At 44.7% G+C, this 22500-nt stretch overlaps 3 protein-coding genes across 3 annotated transcripts in view; 2 read left to right on the top strand and 1 right to left on the bottom strand.

The window, feature by feature from the left end:
• Positions 1–11408, top strand: part of LOC134183938 (meiosis regulator and mRNA stability factor 1-like) — a 15048-nt gene extending 3640 nt beyond the window's left edge. The window contains exons 5-14 of the mRNA XM_062651528.1: positions 1–202; positions 1071–1327; positions 1477–1671; positions 4160–4538; positions 6348–6575; positions 6638–6683; positions 6742–7142; positions 8257–8544; positions 8603–8663; positions 9789–11408. The exon at positions 1–202 is cut by the window's left edge and continues 417 nt beyond it. Of these exons, the coding sequence (XP_062507512.1) occupies positions 1–202; positions 1071–1327; positions 1477–1671; positions 4160–4538; positions 6348–6575; positions 6638–6683; positions 6742–7142; positions 8257–8544; positions 8603–8663; positions 9789–11056 (3325 nt within the window). The 3' untranslated portion in view covers positions 11057–11408. The remainder of the gene's footprint in view (positions 203–1070; positions 1328–1476; positions 1672–4159; positions 4539–6347; positions 6576–6637; positions 6684–6741; positions 7143–8256; positions 8545–8602; positions 8664–9788) is intronic.
• On the bottom strand, positions 11294–15086 carry LOC134183939 (uncharacterized). The gene is made up of 6 exons (XM_062651529.1): positions 14557–15086; positions 13858–13950; positions 13542–13664; positions 13407–13478; positions 13222–13351; positions 11294–11585 (listed from the first exon to the last, which is right to left on the bottom strand). Exons 1-6 carry the CDS (start codon positions 15058–15060, stop codon positions 11443–11445), a joined length of 1065 nt encoding a protein of 354 aa, XP_062507513.1. The 5' UTR covers positions 15061–15086; the 3' UTR covers positions 11294–11442.
• A 33-nt stretch (positions 15087–15119) lies between these two features.
• The window catches only part of LOC134183902 (E3 ubiquitin-protein ligase TRAF7-like), a 10016-nt gene continuing 2635 nt past the window's right edge, over positions 15120–22500 (top strand). Inside the window, exons 1-19 of the mRNA XM_062651486.1 lie at positions 15120–15264; positions 15328–15391; positions 15465–15592; positions 15667–15774; positions 17530–17622; positions 17682–17721; positions 17794–17846; positions 19228–19318; positions 19383–19416; positions 19481–19556; positions 19677–19735; positions 19802–19871; positions 20105–20252; positions 20317–20390; positions 20453–20495; positions 20751–20800; positions 20863–20931; positions 20997–21079; positions 21219–21492. Coding sequence (XP_062507470.1) covers positions 15142–15264; positions 15328–15391; positions 15465–15592; positions 15667–15774; positions 17530–17622; positions 17682–17721; positions 17794–17846; positions 19228–19318; positions 19383–19416; positions 19481–19556; positions 19677–19735; positions 19802–19871; positions 20105–20252; positions 20317–20390; positions 20453–20495; positions 20751–20800; positions 20863–20931; positions 20997–21079; positions 21219–21492 — 1680 coding nt within the window. The 5' untranslated portion in view covers positions 15120–15141. The remainder of the gene's footprint in view (positions 15265–15327; positions 15392–15464; positions 15593–15666; positions 15775–17529; positions 17623–17681; positions 17722–17793; positions 17847–19227; positions 19319–19382; positions 19417–19480; positions 19557–19676; positions 19736–19801; positions 19872–20104; positions 20253–20316; positions 20391–20452; positions 20496–20750; positions 20801–20862; positions 20932–20996; positions 21080–21218; positions 21493–22500) is intronic.

The raw sequence follows: 22500 nt of genomic DNA, 5'->3' as shown, positions 1-22500 counted from the left end.
ATTTGGGCCACGCTTTTCTCACTCTTACGCCACCGTTGGCCATCGTCTCATGCCTCCACTGTCCGTTCCTGGAGTGAAGCCTCGTGTGCCCGGGCAAGGTCCACCAGGTGGTGTTGACTTGATGGTTCACGGTTTAAGGAAAGAGTCGTCGAAATCGAGTCTACGGAAGGAGATCCTGGCAATGTTTGGACGATGTGGAAAGGTACAGTAACAGTTGGCTCTGACTATTCGAGACAGATAGATGAGGAGACAAGGAAATGAATGCGCTTGCAGACAGGAAATCGGGTGCACAAACCAGGCGTGTACAGTACCTATGGGGGATTTGAGGGGTGCAAACGAACCGACTCACTTCAGTAGGAGGTCCGCTCTTACTGTATACAATGAATCTGCATGCAATATTGGCACCAGCTGTCGTGTTGCTGGCCCTAGGTATGGCTGCATGGTGCCAAGATTGTGGTCTCAAGGTGCTTTCCAGTACCACTTGATTAATTAATATTAACAGTGATATCAGCAAATTAACCAAGTCCAAAACTCAAAAAATTGGCTGCTCTAGATGGTGCTCCCAAATCGTATAGTTGCAAATAGTCTATACAATGCTTTCTTTATCTCCAAACCCTAGTCTAAGTTAGCCATGAATGCCAAGTGTATATGACTCCTATGCCAGATCTGGTGCTACGATTTTAATTAAATCCTGGTGCCACATTGGTACCATTACCATGGCAATGGCATCCTTAGATGTAGAAGCTGTAAATACTAAAGTTCTTTCTTGGTCCCACATTCCAGATGTTTTGGCAAGATCGATGTAAGCGAATTTAGACTCCAAAACTCCTTGACGCACAATGTGCAATGTTACACATTCACCAGTGTCTTTTAATAGACCTTGTAATTAATTAATAAAATAATTAGAATAGACTGGGATTCAGTGGGAAAGTCCACTAAAGCACTGAAAGAATTCATCCATTATATATTATGTGCCAGGTACACCCCTGCAAACAGACAGACAGACTAATTTTGTTACGAATTCCTAAATTTATGACACATCAAAATTTTGCATCTGAATCTGTTTTTAGGTTATTCGGGTTAGTTTTGATCCTCCAGATGGGGCATTTGAATGTGTCCACGTGACAGTCGAGTCGTCCGTTGTTGCCGCCAAATGCATAGACAACTTTCACAGCACACTATTCCAGGGCGTTTACATATCAGTCGGCTTTGTCAAAGATCTCAGCAAGCTGTTGGCCAATACAAGACAGAATTGCTATGCCATTTTGTCCGACTTGCGTTGCGGTTGGTTGCCACTGAAATCTTTCTTCGAAATCTACCGTCAAAGGTAAACGATGTTGTTTACGTAAATCGAAACACAATTTGTGTGTAGCAACAGAACATCTCTGGGAACTTTGCTTCCTGTTCAGCTGTTCATTTCCTTTTGTTTGCCACAAACTTTAGTATAGTATCACTTGCTAATGAGTTGTTGTCTAGATTTCGTCATCACTGTCGATTCAGCATATTGGAGAAGATTGTGGAGACTGTGTGTCTGGATGGACAGAGGGATGCTTTTATTGTCTCTCTTTCGGCTCGTAGTCCACGGGCGAAGATCAAGCCATCATCAATGGCAGAGTTTTGTACTAATATTATTCGCTTGTTTGAATGTCGTGGGATCATCAATTTGATGAGGTAGGAGACCGAATTTGTATGTTTGTGGTAACTAGGATATGTTGTCTGACGATTAGGGTTGCGACAGACCGGTTCAGTGTCATAGACAAATGCAGCATTTACAGACAGACAGACAGACAGACAGACAGACAGACATGCTAGCAGCAGAATTAGACATTTCTCTTATCACACCCATTCAGCAAGACATCCTACCTAGAGCTGCTTATGTTGATGGGACTGCAGCATCCAGAAGCAAAAAGATTAAACACACAAAGTATGACTTGCAACAGCTACCAGGAGGGTATGCACCAACAGCAGTTCCTTTGGTATTTGAACATTAAGGCAGATGGGGTGATGAGGCTCAACAGTTTTAAAGACTTTTTCTCTCGTGTTATGATGAGGACCATCGTCAGAATGCATCAAGTTGTACAACATATTGGAGACAATGCTTATCAGTTCAGTGACAATGATGTATGACAATGATGTAAGACATCACGTTTACTGGAACTTACGAAGAAAGTCAAAAGACTGAACAATATACTTATCCGACGTTCACTTATCCGACACGCTGGTTATCTGACAGGTCAAGCTTGTCACTTGGGTGATCACGTGGCTGGTCAGCTGCGTACATGTACATCCACGTGCATGTCAGTTGTTTCTTGAAACAAGTTTGAGAGTGAGTTCAAGCGTTTCTTCTCATTGTATTCTACAGTCATCTACATCTACATTCACTCTACATCTACATTCAGTATACCTAATGTGGAAAAAATGCCGTATAATATGAACAATAGTTGAGTTCGTAACAGCTTCAGTTATCCAACATTTTGACTTATCCAACAGGAGTCCGGTCCCAAGGTGGTCGGATAAGTGACACGCGACTGTACATAATTATTAATAACTAGATCCATGCCCGTCCTTCGTTTGGGCAAGATACTGTAGCGTTCTGACGGAAGATGCAGTCTGAGCTGAGCATGTGTGGACACGTCACGTGCAATCTTTGTTGCGAGTCCTGGATGTGCTAAATGAATTCGAATCTTGTCTTCGCGCTTTTTTGATAGAAATTGACAAACTCCCTGTGTAGCGCTTGGTACAGTAAACGTGTAGGTTGGATGTGGTGCAATCAGAATTTAGCTCTAGGAGAGTAGCGCTTCAGTTGGCAAGAGATATTTGATTGTTCAAAGCTTTGCGAAGGATGACAACACGTACAGTCTACACAGAACTGGTGTGGGCGCGTGTTCGAATGAACTAGAATGTGTAGTGTTTGCGTCATTGAGAAATTTTACGTGGGGGTCGACCTCTCAAGAGGGGACCGTACGCAAATTTTTTGAATTTTTTTATGCAAATCTTCCCCTTTGTGTGCCGAGTGTGTGTGTGCCGATTTCGGTTGCGAACAGCCAAAAGACGTGGCCGTGATCGCGAACACACACACACACACACACACACACACACACACAGAATTTTGAGCTTTATATATGTGCTTTACTGTACAGCCCTATATAGGGCTGGTTTCTGTAGGTTTTTAGTTTGATAGAGGTTATGTGCGATTGGGACCGTAGACTTGCTTAGTTGTGTTGTATGTAGATTTCAATGTTGAAAATGTATTGGACAGACAGACAGATTGTGATATTTGAAAGCTTACTCTACCGATGACAATCGCTAACTTTACACAAGATTTATACAAATAGTCAGTGAACAAAATGTTGAATGTTTCTATCACATATAAAGTCATCAAAATTTGCACTTAGACAATTTAGCCAACTTTTTAAAAATCATGTGAACGTTGCAAGTCTGTACAATAACAGTTGTTTCCTCCATCTGTCTCTAAAATCCGCTTCATTGTTATCCCATTTTCATCTTTGTGAGATATTCTTCAACCACAAGGCTCCAGAAGCCAAAGGGGTCAAAGACCAAGGGAATGCATGATGTATCACTGTATGAGACCCTCATTGAGATTGCTGTTGTTCTTATTTTTTCATTTTCCTTTGTTTCTTCAACTCGGCTGCGCAGCCCTATTTCTCTGCAGGAGGTTGTAGGGTGTCACAAGGAAGTGGATGAGCCATAGAAATATCCAGATCTGTAGTGAAATGTCCAGTAGGATTGTATGCTGCTATGTCATCAGACGGTTTTCTGAGTGTTAATACTCATTCCTAGCAACTTGATGCGGAATGCTTAACTCATCTAAGCATTTAGCTCAAGTCGAGACTATTGTATTGTGCTGCCAGACTGAGCCACAATAGACAGACAGACAGATTGTTCTATTTGAACGCTTACTCTACCGATAGCAAGCACTAACTTTATGCAAAACAATAACAGTCAATGGACAAAATGTTGAATACAGACAGACAGACAGACAGACAGACAGACAACTTATAGACAGATGACACAGAGAAGACAGACAGACAGACTGGTAGTTTGTCAATACATACTTATCATGATACTTATGCTAGCGAACTCAGACTGCATTTGCGACTGACTGTAATCATCACAAGTGTTGCACTTTGTGTTTCAGTTTTGCTTCCGAGTATGTGGACATGTTTCATTCTGAGTTGCCTTTTCACAAAGACGGCCAAGCAGTGGAGGATATCTTGAAAGAGATCCCCGGCATCACTATATCCGGTCAGATACCCGAAATAGCCGTGTCACTCGATCGAGGTGCAATGCAAATGGCAGTGGCTGCACACCTGCCGTCTAGAACCGGCCCGGATCTGAGCAATGTCGTCCAGAACATTGTGACCGTTCTCAACAGTCGTCCGGGTTGTGCGGTGTCGTTCGAGTCCTTTGTGGGTTTGTATCATCAGATATGTGGCACCGAACTGAAACTCAAGCAGTACGGTTTCACGAAGTTGGGAGAGCTCATAGCGACACCTGCGGTTTCCAGGCGAATTCAGGTAGGTTGAGGTTTAGGGTTTGACTGACTTGATGTTTACTCGTGTGGCATGTGATCCTATTCACTTGATTATTACCCCACGGCTCAAGTAAGTCCTCACCCCTACTTTGTCCAAGGCTCTAAGATTTCCACACTTCGTAGTCTTTTAATTAGTACTAATTGGTGGTTTCCACAGTGACTGTTTGCTTGATTTACGTCTGTAGAATGCTGACATTCTTCAACTTGTGCATGCTTGTCGACCACATGTTGAAGGTTTGGATGACTCAGATACGTATAGAAGATTAGGCACGTTCAATTGGGCTCTTTCAGCCTCGTCCAACCAGCAGCAGAGTTGGTAGAGTTGGCTCTTCTGACCGTAGTGGCAGAGCTGTAGAAGTTGGAAGAGTGGCGTGCACATGGAGCCTCTGCTGGAAGAGGCTTGAAGAGCCCAATTGAACACCCTCTTTGTTTTAGGTAATGGTGGTGGTTTGAAGTTAACAAATCAGTCAACATCCGGCAATTAACAACTTTAGGTGTCAATTTTAGAAATAGACCCCATCACATACTTGACCTTTGACTCTGGTCAACCAATTGGGGTGGGGTAATAATCAAGCGAGTACGGTAGTTAATCTGTATTTCTTCTTTGTTTTTTCTGATGCTTTTAAAATGCATGTTACATAGTGACGTTGATGTTGTTAGATAGTAGTTTTAAAGGGTGATGTAGGACAAACTGTAAATCAACAAATGTTCGTAAACTTCCCTCATGCCTCTTGAAGATGTGCATGGAAGTGATAGTGAGGCTCAATAAACATCCGGGTAAATACCTGCTGATGTCCGTACTGCGTTGTCAATGGCTTTGATTTCTTGGCTTACTAAAGCCAATTTGCTAGGTTTAAACAGGAGTATCTTGGTGGACTTATTTCTATTCCAAGTTGTGCTGCTAGTCCTGCTATTGCTGCTTACTATGTTAGTGAGTTTTTTGGACATTGTTTGCATAGTCCTATGAGCCGAGCGGACTTTACTCTTGTTTGTATAGTAGAATGACTATACAATAAAAAATCCAAGTATTCATGGATATCTGAACTACAAAGTTAGTAAGCAATTTAAGTTCGTAAATTCTTGCAATTTATGAAATTAAATAGCTTATGAACATTTGTTGATTTGCAGTAAGTTGATAAAATGAATTGCAACTTTTGAAAGGTTTTGAGAATGTAGATGCGGTGGCAATGTGCACTAGTCACATACATTGAGTATCTAAAATATAATCCTATTATAATCAACAAGTCGAGTGTTGAGAAAACATTGAGTTTGGCTGCTAAGTGTGTATGCCACTGTTTCATAGTGCTGTGTTTACGTGTGCATTCGTGCAGTGACGACGTAGTTCAACCGTCCGTCGCTCTGTGCACGAAGTGTTACACTCAATCTGTAGTAGTTTGTACCGACTAGCAAGGAGGACAACCTTCATTGATGATAAGGGCATTAACTAGGTTGCTAGAAGGACAACAATCAAGTCACTTAGCGATCACGTAATTTTGTTGGAATTGCTTGAGCTAAACATGCAATCTAGTTCCGTGGTGGAAGCCCAAACAGCAAGAATAGACCTGCAAAACGTTTGTGTGATTATTCTATGTTATTGTGTAGTTTCATGGTCACGTTTTCTAACTCGAGTGATGGCATCTGTTTGATTGTGCTGTAACTACCAACTTGCTAGTACAGTTGCTTGATTTGGTGTCTGTGCATGTGCTGCTAAACGATGGAAATGCTTACGAAGTCTCTCGACTTGTAGTCTACTGATTGCCGACAGATAATTATAATTGTTATACACTTGTAGATCTTGGCCTCGGGTAAAGAGAAACATTTGACTTTTCGTCATCGTCAACAGCTGCATGCTCTGAAGCTGTGGCTACTCGGCGTACTGAAAGACCTCTGCCGGCCTCGTCTCCGCGTCGACGACTTCATGCCGACGTACCAGAGAAGTTTTAAGAAGAATTTACAGCTCAGCGAATTCGGAGTCACGAAACTGTCCGAACTGTTTGACTCTATGTCAGACATAACGGATGTACACAGGCATTATTTGGGTGTCTCTACACTGCGTTTGTAGTTATTGTGCGTGTGTTACAGGTGAAAGCCGAGGAAAACGTAAAATATTTGTGCCTGAGAGTGCCAGGTACGGCTCAATAATTATCACATTGTCGGTCGAATGATCGTATTATTGCTTTGGGTAGCATATTTGTCTGATGTTGCACGGAATGTTGAAATGATGTTGAAGGATCAACCCGAGTTTTCTATTGAATTGATGCGATTTCAGAAGCAGTATGAGGTCCTTTACAGTCAGAAACTGTCTGCATCGGACTACGGGTTTGCCAAGCTGTCGGATCTTCTCAATTTCTTGCCTGACGTGAAGTTGCAAGGATCTGGCACTGCTATGCAGGCTGTTCTCAGCAATGCTGCTGTTGTGTTTGCGTATCAGGCGAGGTGTGTGCTGGAAGGAGAAGACGGGTGTCGTCTTCCAGTTTGTAAGTTTGCCGCAAAGTTCCATCAGATACTTCGGAGGCAGATGAAGGTCGCGGAGTATGGCTGTAGTAAGCTGAAGGAGTTGATCAAAGCTGTGCCCGAGACGCTGAGGGTCAGTGTGAGCATTTATTTTTATCAGTTTGTGTGTCCGTATGTGTATTTGATAAGTTGAGAATAGATATGTCTGTCTGTCTGCTGTCGCTCGTAGTTGTGTGTTCGTCTGTCTGCCTGCCTGCCTGTCTCTCTCTTTCTCTGTCTGTCTATCTGCCTGTCTGTCTGTCTGTCAATTTCATTTATTGAAACACAAACTCTACATTACATTTCTAACTAACACTAAATGCAAGCAAACTACTGAGTTTAGTTTTAGTCTGTCTGTCTGTCTGTCTGTTTGCCAGCATGTCTGTTTGCCAGTATGTCTGTCTCCCAGTCTGTCTGTCTGTCTGACAAATTGCAACTCAGACTGACCCTAGAAACAGGTACACAAATTCTGAAAACCTACCAGGCAACGTAGCAGTTGACAGTTCCAATAACTACTGAATTAGATGTGTTGATGGCGCATCCTTGAGTGGTGACACTGTAAAATGTGCTGCAGTAGAATCAGGATATGCAGCCAAGAAAAGGGAGTTGAGAAAATCAAGCTCAACCTGTGTGCCTCTTGTTTTGTAACACTGTGGTTGGTGGGGATCTTTAGCGGAGGAATATTTGGACCAGGTATGATTGAAGTCCTGAAATTTGATGGGTCGAAACAATGAAGCTGATTTCTAGGACAGGTGGAGACGTCAGATATCTGTGTGTGTGTGTGTGTGTGTGTGTGTGTGTGTGTGTGTGTGTGCGTGCGTGCGCGTGTGTGTGCATGTGTGGGTGGGTGGGGGTGAGAGTGTTTGTGTGTGTGTGTGTGTTTGTGTGTGTGTGTGTGTGTGTGTGTGTGTGTGTGTGTGTGTGTGTGTGTGTGTGTGTGTGTACAGAGATGCAATGCAAGAGTGATCATTAGAAAGTTGACTCATATGAACAGTCAGTGTAGAGTAGAGGACTTCTTATATGACCAAGACATTCAGCATTATGTTCATTGATGTAGAAATCCTAGAACTGTTACCGTCTTGCGAGTGGATCATGTAATAGCATTTATTGAAGAATAAAATAGTCTGTCTGTCTGTCTCTGTCTGTCTGTCTGCCTGTCTGTTTGTCCATATCAAAGTACATTCTGATCCATGCGTGCATGTCTCCAGGCTGTCCAGGTGGGAGACAAACAGTTTATCGAACTGGTAGATGGCAGTACCACAGCCGATCCCGACTCCAAAGAGAAAGTGATCGAAAGCGGTCCTTGCTGTAGTGATCTCCTCGAGAAATTCTGCCGTGAAGTAAGTGAGCTCTTAGCCAGCAGACCAGACCAAAGCATCGCCTTCTCCAACTTCACGGCCGCTTTCGATCAGTTTTTCAAACGTCAATGTCGTGTCGCCGACTACGGTTACAAGAAGCTAATAGATCTGTTTAAAGCTGCCGAAGGAGTTGTACAGGTAGGATGGCACAACGTATTTTATTAACGGCGGTGGTAATTTGTTCATTTTTGTGAAGCTCGTAGAGTGTGAGGGAGTGATGATTGTGCGTATGGTGTCTGATGTCTGCGGGCATGAGGGTAAGTTTGTACGTCCGTGTTTTCATAGGTAGTCAGAGATCTGAGGTAGTGGTAGGCTCAAGTGTCCAGCCAGTCCTCCTGGGAGAAGACGACCGGCTGGACACTCGATCCTAAGGTAGCAGGAACCGGGAATGGTGGTTCTGTATTTCCAAGGATATAGAGAATGGACCTGAGGGAACGGATCTGGGGAAAGAGGAACGTAGGAAATGGCACGTCCGCTCTTCGTTTTCTGGGAAATTTGAAGCTTGTGTATATTTTCCAATTCGTTCCATGTATCCTGGTGTCACAGGAGATCAGGCACAGCAGGAAACCGGGCACGTTCGTTTCACATTTTTAGCAAATTGGGCATGGTCTCAGAGATCTACCCTAACCGTAACTCTAATCCGTACTTGATTGAGCTTGCGCAGTAGGTGTAGTAATTTTGTCCAGAATTTTGCACTAGGGGTGGCCCAATGACCTTCCAGCCTAATCACTCCCAGTTTTGACATTTTAGAAAGGCGATACAAGTAAATATTTTTATAGTTTTGAAACTCGTTTGGTATTAAACGAGATTACTTGCTTTGCATGTGATTCTAGACAGCCTCATAGATGTGACACTTGTAGGCGTTTCAAGCTTAGCTGGGTGTACCCTAAGCATTTGGTCAGGAAGGTTGAAGGGTTGGCTGGCTGGCTAAGGGGCCTCCGGTCCGGTGGGCCAGCCCATAGAACCTTATCTGGTGATTCTTGTCGGAATCGAGGCGAAGTCTCTGGTTACAGTAGTGGGTCTTGTCAACAACTAGATGACCAAACCATTCCGATGTGGGCAGGTTGAGAGCCGGATGTGTGTTAAATTGTCACCAGAGCGGATGTTGGCAATGTCCTAGTAGTTCACATTGTAGTCTGTTATGGATCAATGCAAAATTGCATTTTTTTCTGTTGCTGTGTTCTATTTCTCTCAGCCATAGGAAATTTGAATCCGTGTTTAAGTTCTAAACCACTTAGTCTAATTTTCTAAGAAATTTGGTTCCAGTGAACACAATCTCTTACCACCATTGGAATGTTCCCAATATCTTAAGAAATTCAGTTTGGGAGTGTATCTCCTGTGACATCAGGTTTATCATGATTGTCATTGTGTCTTGCCTTTAGCACACGAGAGCGAAGAGAGCGACGAGAGCGAAGAGAGCGACGTAGTCGTTGAAGGCTCTGCGTCATCAGACGAGGAAGACCGCGAGCAGCACCATCCCACTCCCGCAGTCGACCGTCAAGCCTCCTACAGTCTGATGGACTTTGAAACGGTTCCAGTGGGCGACATAATCCGTCTCGGTTCTCTACCCCCGGAAGAGGTTGTTAGCGATGAAAATAGCGAATCGTCGATTCTCCTGGATCACCCGGTTCCCGACTTGATCACGTTGCCGTTACTGGGCGGAGTGAATGACGTCACTAAGGATAATGACGTGGACATGTCGGAACATCTGAGCGACCAACAGTTGATGAGCGAGCTGTCCCAGGTGTTTGGCAGTCACGTGACAGGTTCTGTGAACGACGTCGATGGTACTGTAGCCCAGGATGTTGCACTGATTTCGCTGGACACTCCGCCCGCGGGCAGTAGCGCGGCGATTGTAAGCCCACGGTTTCAGCACCGGAACTCGAGCGCTTCGCTTCTCGATGAGCCCGCGCCGTTTGATATGACGACTGCCTTACTTGATGCTAGTGGCGCAGCGTTGGCGGACGAGGAAGGAAGTAGGGAAAGAAAATCGGAAAACAAAAAGCAAGCGGAGAATTCATGTGAAGAAGAAAGAAAACCGTCAACGGAGACGACCGGAAATACTTGGACCAGTGAGGACGGTCATTTGTCTAGGGAAGGAAATCCGTCTGGATTTCCTACCGCGGGTTATCCCGAGGATAAAGGCTCTGCTGGTGTATTAATATTAACCAGCGGACCCGTCGGGTCAAACGGCTCTGACGGACTAGGAAAGGGTCCGTCAGGTGCTTGTGTAGAGAGCGTGTCGGACACGGTACCACCTACGCATGATGTGCAACCGAAGCCGACGGGAAAAGAAAATGTTAGCGTAGAGGAGAAATTGGCTGCAATGATAAGCAGTAATGCAGACCAGCTGGTGTCGCTGGAAACGATAGTTCCGGCGAGCAGTCGGTGCGAGACCGCAGAGGCTGGAGAAGCAAGAGTGGACACAACGTCCGGGTTGGAGGAGCTCGGTAGTTCCCGGATGGCCTCGGATACAGCGGAGTTGGATGCGTCTACGACGTCCAGTGTCTCGGATTCGAAGTCGGAAGCAGCGGGAACGGCTGCGGAAAGCAAAACAAAAAACCCGTCAAAATCGGCGACTTCTCGATTTCGTCTGGCTGCCAACTTTTCAATGGCGCCGAAATCGGTAGTGCCGGACACACAGAATTAAATGTTGTACGTGTGTGTGAGTGTGTGTGTGTGTGTGTGTGCGCGCGCGCGCGTGCGTGTGTGCATGGGTGTGGGTGCGTGGGTGTGTGCGCGATTGCGTGGAAAACTGTCCTGCTATTATATTAGAGGGACTGAAATGACCGTGTGATACTTTTAGTATCTGGTGATTTCTGTTAGCGTAGCAAGCGAGTTTGTGTTGCGTTTCCCTTGGGTTCAAGCTCTAACATGAATTGCTGCGTAACACAATGTCACACTCGTTCCGTTTTTCCCTCAAGTTTCACTCCCTAGTTTACGCCCTAATAGCTAAGCCGGAAGCATGTAACGAGCGGCTCGTACAGTCTACGTATACAATACCAACTACATGCCAACGCAACTGCACGAGTACATTCAGAATCTGACAGAAAAGCCAATGCCATCATCTGCTAGAGGACGCTGGTAAGCAGCAACGCGGCGACTTGTCCTGTCGAAGACTCCTGCATCACCGTACATGTCTGGCTTGAGCACACCGACCTTGACTATCATTGGACGTCCTACAACAAGTATATGTACATTGTGTGCGTGTCCCCGTGCGGTGTGTGTGTGTGTGCGTGCTTGCGTGCGGTGTGTGTGTGCGTGCTTGCGTGCGGTGTGTGTGTGCGTGCTTGCGTGCGGTGTGTGTGCGTGCTTGCGTGCGGTGTGTGTGTGTGTGCGTGCTTGCGTGCGGTGTGTGTGCGTGCTTGCGTGCGGTGTGTGTGCGTGCTTGCGTGCGGTGTGTGTGTGTGTGTGCGTGCTTGCGTGCGGTGTGTGTGTGTGTGTGCGTGCTTGCGTGCGGTGTGTGTGTGTGTGTGTGCGTGCTTGCGTGCGGTGTGTGTGCGTGCTTGCGTGCGGTGTGTGTGCGTGCTTGCGTGCGGTGTGTGTGTGCGTGCTTGCGTGCGGTGTGTGTGTGTGTGTGCTTGCGTGCGGTGTGTGTGTGTGTGCGTGCTTGCGTGCGGTGTGTGTGTGCGTGCTTGCGTGCGGTGTGTGTGTGTGTGCGTGCTTGCGTGCGGTGTGTGTGTGTGCGTGCTTGCGTGCGGTGTGTGTGTGTGCGTGCGGTGTGTGTGTGTGTGCGTGCTTGCGTGCGGTGTGTGTGTGCGTGCTTGCGTGCGGTGTGTGTGTGTGTGCGTGCTTGCGTGCGGTGTGTGTGTGTGTGCGTGCGGTGTGTGTGTGTGTGCGTGCTTGCGTGCGGTGTGTGTGTGTGTGTGTGCGTGCTTGCGTGCGGTGTGTGTGTGTGTGCGTGCTTGCGTGCGGTGTGTGTGTGTGCGTGCGGTGTGTGTGTGTGCGTGCTTGCGTGCGGTGTGTGTGTGTGCGTGCTTGCGTGCGGTGTGTGTGTGTGCGTGCTTGCGTGCGGTGTGTGTGTGTGTGTGCTTGCGTGCGGTGTGTGTGTGTGCGTGCGGTGTGTGTGTGTGCGTGCGGTGTGTGTGTGTGTGCTTGCGTGCGGTGTGTGTGTGTGTGTGCTTGCGTGCGGTGTGTGTGTGTGTGTGCTTGCGTGCGGTGTGTGTGTGTGTGCTTGCGTGCGGTGTGTGTGTGCTTGCGTGCGGTGTGTGTGTGTGTGCTTGCGTGCGGTGTGTGTGTGTGTGTGCTTGCGTGCGGTGTGTGTGTGTGTGCTTGCGTGCGGTGTGTGTGTGTGCTTGCGTGCGGTGTGTGTGCGTGTGTGCTTGCGTGCGGTGTGTGTGTGTGCTTGCGTGCGGTGTGTGTGTGTGTGTGCTTGCGTGCATGTGTGTGCTTGCGTGCGGTGTGTGCGTGTGTGTGCTTGCGTGCGGTGTGTGCGTGTGCTTGCGTGCGGTGTGTGCGTGTGCTTGCGTGCGGTGTGTGCGTGTGCTTGCGTGCGGTGTGTGCGTGTGCTTGCGTGCGGTGTGTGTGTGTGCTTGCGTGCGGTGTGTGTGTGTGCGCTTGCGAGCGGTGTGTGTGTGCGCTTGCGAGCGGTGTGTGTGTGTGTGTGTGTGTGTGTGTGTGTGTGTGTGTGTGTGTGTGTGTGTGTGTGTGTGTGTGCTTGCGTGCGGTGTGTGTGTGTGTGTGTGTGTGTGTGTCGCGCTTGCGTGCGGTGTGTGTGTGTGCGTGCGGTGTGTGTGTGTGTGTGTGTGTGTGTGTGTGTGTGTGTGTGTGTGTGTGTGTGTGTTTGATGGATGATGGTGGCGGCCGGTTTCTCACCGTCCAAGTTGCGATTGTGATATCTCTTGAACGCGACCTCAGCGTCATCGGGTCTGTAGTAAATCACTTCTGCAACCCCGTGGTCGATGAAGCACGCGGACTGCACTTCGCCTACAGCCGAGAATAATTCCTATAGAAACGGATTGCTAGACACTGGGGTACGAATCGGGTATTGAGAGATTTACCACAATGTCTCTGTCTGATACGTTGGGATGGAGATTGGAGACAACGAGACGTGTGCCAGTGGTGACAGACAACTAGACACACAGACGGACAGACAATTAGATGTGTGATGGCGGAAAAGTCCAGTCATTCGATACCGGCTGCTTGGGTCGCATTTTGTATGGTGAAAGGACTCTTGGACTGTCGTCTTCGAGTCCTGGACGATGACGCACATGTTCTGCATACCGACTGCCTTTACGTCTCTCATCTATTTCGCGTACCTAAGTACAAGTGTCGTCTATCACAGACATAAACACACACAGACATAAACACACACAGACACAGACACAGACACAGACACACACACACACACACACACACACACACACACACACACACACACACACACACACACACACACACACACACACACACACACACACACACACACACACACACACACACACTTCTTACTCTAACAGTGTGGTTTAGTGCCGATATTCTTCTCATCCCAAAGTCTCGCTGGTTCCCTTCCCGTCTATCTACCTGGATTGGTTCCTGACGGGCCTAACACAAACAGATGATCACATAGCGATTCAGTAATTTAGTCATTAGCATTTTGGCCCTACTAAACATACACAACAGTTTACAGCAAAGTGAACGACAGTTTAAGCCTCCAGAAATACACAAAACTCTACTCCCTACTTACCAATAAGTTTACATCTGTTGACACCATATCACATAAACAATCTCACAAATAAAAATAAATATCAATCTGTTCAGTCTGAGCAACTCCACCAAACCCACACTGAGGCATGTACTTATAATAAAGTTTCCGTTTTTGGAGGTAAGCACGCAGCAAAACAAACACTGCAGCTATGTCTGAATGCCTGTGGAAATAGATGCCACATTCACTCATCTCAGAGAGCCAGTGACTGTGGACACAACTAAACCTAACTATCCCCATGCTATGCTAAACTAGACAGTGTTACCTGACAACTTGAAATAAAGTGTTACCTGACCCTCTGCATTTCTAGACGTCACCCCAATATGACTGCTTACTTAATGTGGCAGTGCATTATAATTATATCACAATACCACAAAGTTAGAATTACAAATATTAATCTAATTATTGTAGAATTTTTAGTCTAACTAAACCTGAAGTCGACTTACAATTGCTCTTCTTCCCAAACCCTTGATGGTCACCTTGATTCCTCTACCTGATTTTACTGTAGGCTTAGGGTCAACTTCAATTGGCTTGGTCACTCTGCCCAACTGATCACTAACTGTATCTGTTATTGCTCTCGTGAGTGTCCTTCCCTCGAGTGCCGGTCTGTGAGGCTTGGCGTGGACTTGTGACTGTCCACTACGAGCCACAATTTTCTGCCTCAAATCAAATCCAGTGAATTGTTTCTTTCCGGGAGAATGTGTTTGTAACTTCCTAGTTGATAGTCCAAGTCTTGTTAAGCGTAAGTCGTTTGACATCAGATGAGATGGTTTGCCACCTCTTCCTCTACCTAACGAGCCCACTCGACCGCCGGTTTGACTGATAAATCCCGCCCGACCGCGACCCCTCATTGGAGGCCTCTGCCCTCTACCCGCGCCGCTCTTCTGTAGAAATGGTTTCTTCCTCTTGCTTCGAATTATATCGTCCAGAGACAGGTCGTACGCAGACATTCTACAAATGCAGTCGTGAGCAAGGGACTGTGACACGTGACTAAATCGACTTGCCCGGATAATACGAACTCTCTCCCAACTATGGCATCAGCTTCGCCTTCAACAGCATCACGCAACGTCGGCGATGGAGGATACTCACCATCGAAGCCGAAGAACAATATTGCCGCGCGCTCGAGCAGTGAACATCGCATCGCCGCAGCGACGGTAAGCACGCACTTATCCTTCCTGCTTCACTGTCACAGTCGAGTCGGCATCGCTGTGCTTTAGCCAAAATACGAGACAACATTTGGAGCAACCGACCATCAATCTGTAACGACGACCAAGTCAATGAGTAAGGCGCATTTCTCTGATTTTGTGGTCGAACCGGATCCAGATTGTTACATCCGATCTAATTTCTTGTGCAGACGAGATCTGGAGCGGGCGTACGGGAAAGCCGTATCAGCGCAGTTCGTCGACGTCGCACGGTCATTGGCTTTACAACAGTGTCGAGGGCAGCTCGGGATCCGGCGATACGCACGATGAGCAGGAGAAGGTGATGGACGTGTGTCATGCTGTGTGTGTCCTCGACTTGCTGTTGTACGTCTGACGCACCCTCCCACTTTCTAGACGCTCTCCAGTGGTATCGAGCCTCTTAGATTTGCCGGAATGACGACAAATGTGTCGGTGGTTTCTATTGGGTCGATCAAGTCTGTCAAGACGGATGAAGATCTAGACGTGAGTGTCAGCTTCGTTATAGTCTGGTTTCTGTGCAGTAGTTGCTGGGGTGGTAGTTACGTATTTAAATAATTTTATTAAAGTCATTTTGTTTGCCAGCTTGCATGCACAGTTTCTAGTAGTTTAGAACATTTGGCAATTTGAAACATTTTCATTTGATGTTGATTATACATTAGAAAATAATTTATTGCTGTGTAACATGCATCATTATTATTATTAAAATTTCATAATATTTTTTGCTAAATCGCTATGCTTGTAGTTCAAGTAGTTTGCAATTGAAGTCAATGACACACACACACACACACACACACACACACACACACACACACACACACACACACACACACACACACACACACACACACCAGTTGGTAGTTTAGTTGGTAGGAAGGAATCGGGACAATTGAGAGATATAAGTATTAGCAGCTTTCGCTGACTTATGGCTTTTCTTTTGCTACCTAGAGTATGGAGACAAATTACCATGAGTTTAAGGATATGTGGTTCATGTGTGAGCTGCATCTTACAATGTTAGGTTATTAGGGGTCATCCGTAATTTTTGAATTTTTTATAAATCCGGATTTGAGCCAAAAGGGGTGGGTGGGTCAGCCGTAAATCCGAATTCTTAAGAATACGAAATCATGTGGTCGCCTTGCTGGTGTTGACCTGGCAGAAGAAGTAAATAATGAGACAGCCATTGTTATTACAATGCCAATTGAAACCACTTTAACCTTTTCCCCAGGTAACTATAAGTGCAAGCCAAGCATACCACAGCTGCTCAGTTTATGAAGACTTTGCACTGTGACAGCACAGTAGGCGAATTACAGGTTCAGAAAAGTGAATAATTACTAGAGTTTAGAAAGTTTAGGAAAAGAAGCTCGCTTCCAAAGCACAGAAGCAATCTTACAAACCTTGAAGGAGCACAAAGTGGACAGTAATGTTTGTACAGACGCTGCAGACAGTGCAGAAGGAGCAGAACATCAGAAACCCTACCAGCTGACAGTCGTGTGTCATTTCGACGAGACCATTTAGGAACCACGTCTAATTGGCTGCATCCTCAATCATGGGGATAGTCAGTGGCTAAAAATGCTTGACATGCAAAAGCCTTTAAATACAGATGTAGTTGAAAAGTTGTAGTGGAGATCATTCACTCATTTATTATAAAGTTGCTTGCTTGTCAGTCGTCAATACGGGAATATGTCAAGTCATTATTTTAGGGACAGAATTGGCGCTGGGTGGGTGGCTCAACAGCGATTCATCCCGAATCCGGATTTATAAAAATACAAAAATTACGGATGGCCCCTTGTCTGAAATTTTTAGGAAGCTTTCAAAATGAATGGTATTTTGCTCGAAATGTTTACTGTACACAAACTATGATGCAGGCAACTACACAGATGACTTGATAGTGAAATGTACTGTCATTAAAGATTACATCCATACATGCACGTATACAGTTTCTAAGGTTTGTGTAAAATCGTTTGTCTAACTTACTGGTTGTTTATCTATGAGGAACCTTGACCCTAGAGGTTCGTAATAATAGATGTATGTATGTATGTATGAAATCATGTATGTATGAGAAAGTATGTATGTATGTATGTATGTATGTATGTATATGTATGTATGTAATAATAAATTGTATTGTATGGTACTTGTGCTTGCCTGCACATACGGTCCACTACACACCAAACTTCTCTATTGCCTTACTGTAGCTAGACTTCCATTTACTTACTGATTTTGATGTTGTGCATTCATTGATAGGAGGTGATTGTGTTTGTGGAAGAGCCGTCGAAGAAGCTGTGCTGCATGCTATGCAACCACGTTTTCAAGGACCCGGTCATCACGTTGTGTGGGGTATGTCGTGTGCACCTTTTGTGAAGGCAGATATCAAATACCATGATACACATTTGTAGCATACGTTCTGCAGATCATGTGCAGTGACGCGGCAGCACGGTGTGTACTTGTGTGGTAACCATGTACATAGCACAGGAATATGTGCTAATGCTGTTTTCAATGGCATTACAGATAAGTGTCCGATCGACGACTGTCCTCTTTCTGTGGTCGTGTCCAACATTGCTGTAAGTGATTGACCACTACAGTAAACCTATTATATTTAATTAAGTCTGTTATATTTAATTAAACCTGTTATATTTAATTAAACCTGTTATATTGATTAATCCTGTTATATTGATTAAACCTGTTATGTTGAGTTGTATGCATCTAATTTATACAGCCAATTAGGACAAGCAAATCATTAGGATGTCCGTCAATGTTGTATTTGTAGAAGTGTTCTCGCCAGGATTTTTTTGTCAACCTGCAATGCTAATTAACTTATGACATCATACATAAAGATGATGTCACTTTGGATTTGTAAACTTTGAGATAGGATGGATGCTTTCATAAACTATTCCTGTCATGCATACTTACTAATATTGACTAGAACAAATGTCATCTCTATGATCAGCTCTTTACATGACCTACTAAAAAGCTATGCAAAGACTCATCTTTGTAGAAGGTAGGGGCATGTCAAGCATGGGTGTATGTACACATGCCAAGATCAGTAGTTAGCCAATGACGACAATTAGAGGAGTCAGGAGCGTGCCACCAGGAAAGATACAGTTTTGTTTCTGCGACAGGTAAGCCAGATATGCCATGTGCAAGTAACACTAACAACCTGGAAACGACCCCTTTAGACCTTGAGTCAATGACACCCAGACCATTGTGTGGCATGGAGAATTTGAGTGTTTTGGGATGCATATCTGACTACTACTAAGATGTTGGTTCATGGACCACGCATACCATCTCCCTCCCAACCGACAACAATGGCTACTGTTCGTGCCTCAACCGGCTATCTCACTACCCGAAATCGCCAGCATGGCCGGTACTGGCGAGAACAGTGTATAGTGTTTTAGTGTGACTTGAAAGCGTTCTTGAAACGGTCTGATGAATTAGGGTTACAGACATCATATACGTTGTGCATACATATGCCCACACTCTGCTTGGGTGCAAGTGAGAGTTTGGAGCAACAAGGTGATATATGGCAGCACAGTGCCTTGCATATCTAGGGATATAGCATTGTATGCGACACTGCAACAATGTCAAGAAAGAGTCAGAGGAAGTAGCCCTTGGAGAGTTTGTGACAGAGACCAGACGATATCTAATAGACTACTTTGACTCAGCCAGGAGGGTATAGCTAGTGGAATTCCATTAATATCAATAATTTTAGGATTATTCATTATCCAACGTTTGATGTACGACCGCATCTGCTTTTGTCGTCAACCTGTTGGTCCAGCTTGTGTCACACCAATGTAAAGCAGCTTGCTACTTGCCCAAGTAGTTGTTGTTTATTATGCCACAACTCTATACTAACTAACGTCTGTAATGTGATGAAGTTGTGTTTTCAGTTTAGCTGTTGCCACTAAGTAGCAATATCAATGAGTGTGTTGTCTCTGTGTGTAGATATCTGATCAAATCGGTGAGCTTCAAGTGTATTGTAAATATGGATGCAGGCCTAGCAGCAGTGTTGGAGAATACGTGCGAGATCCTAATGGTGAGATGCTCGGCGACAGTCAAGAGTAAATGTCAATTTCAGTTGCATGTGTTTTGTGTTCCAGGTTGTCCATTCAAGATAAAATTAAATCAGAAAAGGTCAGCACTGCTATGGGTTGTGTCAGTGTAGATGAACCAACTGGTTGCTGACGTTGTTCTGTAGAGATCACGAGTCTCATTGCCAGTATGCTCCAACGCGGTGTCCTAATAGCTCTAGTTGCCCGGCTTTGATTAAACGGGTGAGTCTCGTGTGTGTGTGTGTGTGTGTGTGTGTGTGTGTGTGTGTGTGTGTGTGTGTGTGTGTGTGTGTGGTATGCATTTGCATTCACATACCATTCATTTCCACGATTTGTTTTCAGAATTTAGAGGCACATTTGGATGTCTGCGAACACACACCATGCGTACATCGACGATACGGGTAACAGAAGCATATTCATCAGCATACAGTTTCAGCATTCTACTAATCTCCTTACGTTTCATGCAGCTGTAAGTTTAAGGCAACACGTGAGCTGGTTAGAGAACATCTTAGATCATGTCGATATGAGACTGTCAAGGTAAGAGATTGAGTGCAGTTTCAGATAGCATACCTGGGTACATACAGAAACAAAGAAACCAGAGTCGCTCGATTATGCTCTTACTTACGTATAGTTGTTTGATAAGGTTGGTGCTGATTGAGTGCACTTGCCTGTGACATCTACACTTCATTAATAAAAAGCCAAAAAATCAGCGATCAATGACTGTTAATGTCACTTATGTGGTTATGTATGTTTGTGTCCTGTGTTGACAGGATTTTCTTGGTGACACGGAAAGTCAGATTGTTGCTCTCCGGACCAAGTTACAAGAGAGAGAGAACGAGGTCAACTCTCTACGAGCAACGGTTGGCAGTCTGTCTGATCGACTTGGTCTGCTGGAGCAAAGTTGCTCGATAAGACTCGGCAAGAGTAGCAGACGGGTATTAACGAGAGTCGTGTGAGTGATATGTTGTGCTGTTGTGTGCAGAGAGATTGGAAGACAAGCAAGGCAAAGTGTCATGTGACGTTCTCGATATGAGACATTCTCTTTCATACATGGGTGTACGTAATTTATTTATTGTATGTCAATGATTGCAATCAGGATGTTATTGAATTGGATGTAGAATGAGTTGCAACAGATTCAAAGTCAAATGGGCACAGTAAGAAGTAAGCAAGGCAAAAGTGTTTATTATCAAATTTTCAATTCTATTTTGAGTTGTTTATTATTTATATTTTTATTTATTTTTTATTGTATATATATTTATTATATATCTATTATTTATATATTTATATATATATTAATTATTGTTTATATTTAATATTTATTATATATTTATTATTTATTTATTGTATATTTATTATTTATTTATATATTTATTATTTACTATATATGTTATTTATTTATATTTATTTATCATTTAGCTATGGATCAACATTTGTGGAAATGCAAGGGTACGTTTGTTGGTCATGAGGTGAGTGAGACGTTGCCATCTTGAAGCAAATTTCCAGTGGATGAGACGACGATATTTGTTAGGGCCCGGTGTGGACGCTCTGTGTATATGGTGAGTTGCTCTTCAGCGGCTCGTCGGATAAGACCATCAAGGTGGATGAATGTGTGTGTCTCAGGGTTATAACTAATGTTTGTTGTTATATTGGAACGGTGTGTAGGTGTGGGATATACAGACGACGTACAAGTGTATGAGGACGCTGGAAGGGCATTCGGGCATCGTTTTGGCTCTCTGTGTTCACGGGTACGTTTGCAAGTTTGTGTGGTCTAATCACACACACACACACACACACACACACACACACACACACACACACACACACACACACACACACACACACACACACCACAAATTGATGTTCTTTGTCTTTGAAAACGTTTAGGAAACGTTTGTACAGCGGATCGGCGGACAACAGCATCAAAGTGTGGAAACTCGGTAATCTTGAGTGCGAGCACACAATTCAAGCGCACGAGAATCCCGTTTGCACGTTGGCCACATCGTCCAACCTTCTCTTCAGCGGCTCGTTGAAAACAATCAAAGTGTGGGACATGCACAACCACCAGATGGTTCATGAAATGACAGGTCAGAACCACTGGGTAAGAGCATTGGTAGCCACGCAGGACTACCTCTACAGCGGATCATATCAGTCAGTGAAGGTATTGACATGAAACGAGTAAAACAAATGTCGTACGGTTTTATACGATTTCATAGCAGGAAACCCTGATTCTCTAGTAAGTGACCCACTCACTAGCTTCTTCACTTGTTGATCTTCTTTGACTAGCATGTCGGGACCACCTCAAATGAATGGTCTGTAGCCATGCAGCCTGTACATACTACTGTAAGTGCTGCTGGGTGCATGTCTTGCACAGTGTATCATGTCCTCGTATAGAATTTGGCATTAACTGGGATACATGTAACAGATCATACAATTACTTCTGAGGATGTTTTTCGCTCTGTTGATTATAAACCAGTCACAACAACCTTATCCAGGTTGTCATAGGAAATCGTCCAGGACTTGCTGTATTTCTGTCTGCATGCCCCTCTTCTCTTTTCCAAATCTTCGTTATCTCTTCTCTGCATCTGTTTTGCCAACTCCGACTTCGAGCGCTACAGCATGGCAAGAGTTTCCTTCATAGACCTTCAGTGCCAGGACGCTTTGTTCTAGAGTCAGTATCGTTCTCTTTCTGGACATTGCCGGACATACTCTAAATCCAGTTTATATTTTTAAGTCTTTAATTTTGTAAGGACCGACCATTTTCCTAAATTTAATCGCTTCCTAATTTTTCTAGAAATCGGCAAATTGATTATACATGCTCATATACTATCCGTATATACTATGTGTGTTAGTACTCATAATTTGCACACTCCAATGTTTGCTTTCTCATATATCACAGCAGACTCATGAATAATCTCCTCGTTCAGGTCTGGCAAATGCGGCATTGTAGGAGCCTTGAACTGAGGAGTCTAGCCACGCGATCAGTGACATGCTTCGTGGGAGTTCGCTTATGTGGTGATTTACGTCGTTTCAAGACGTACGACTTATGCATGTGCAAAAGTTGTGCCTCACATTTCCATCATTCTTACTGCGACATACTACACACTGTACTGCCTTCTGGCAGGTTTCAAAATTAAATCGCTTCCGAAATAGAGATACTTGCTCAATT

This window comes from Corticium candelabrum, chromosome 9, assembly GCF_963422355.1.
Source record: "Corticium candelabrum chromosome 9, ooCorCand1.1, whole genome shotgun sequence".
Taxonomy (NCBI): Eukaryota; Metazoa; Porifera; class Homoscleromorpha; order Homosclerophorida; family Plakinidae; genus Corticium; species Corticium candelabrum.
The sequence above is the reverse complement of the archived record's forward strand: the minus strand, read 5'-3'. Positions and strand labels throughout refer to the sequence as shown.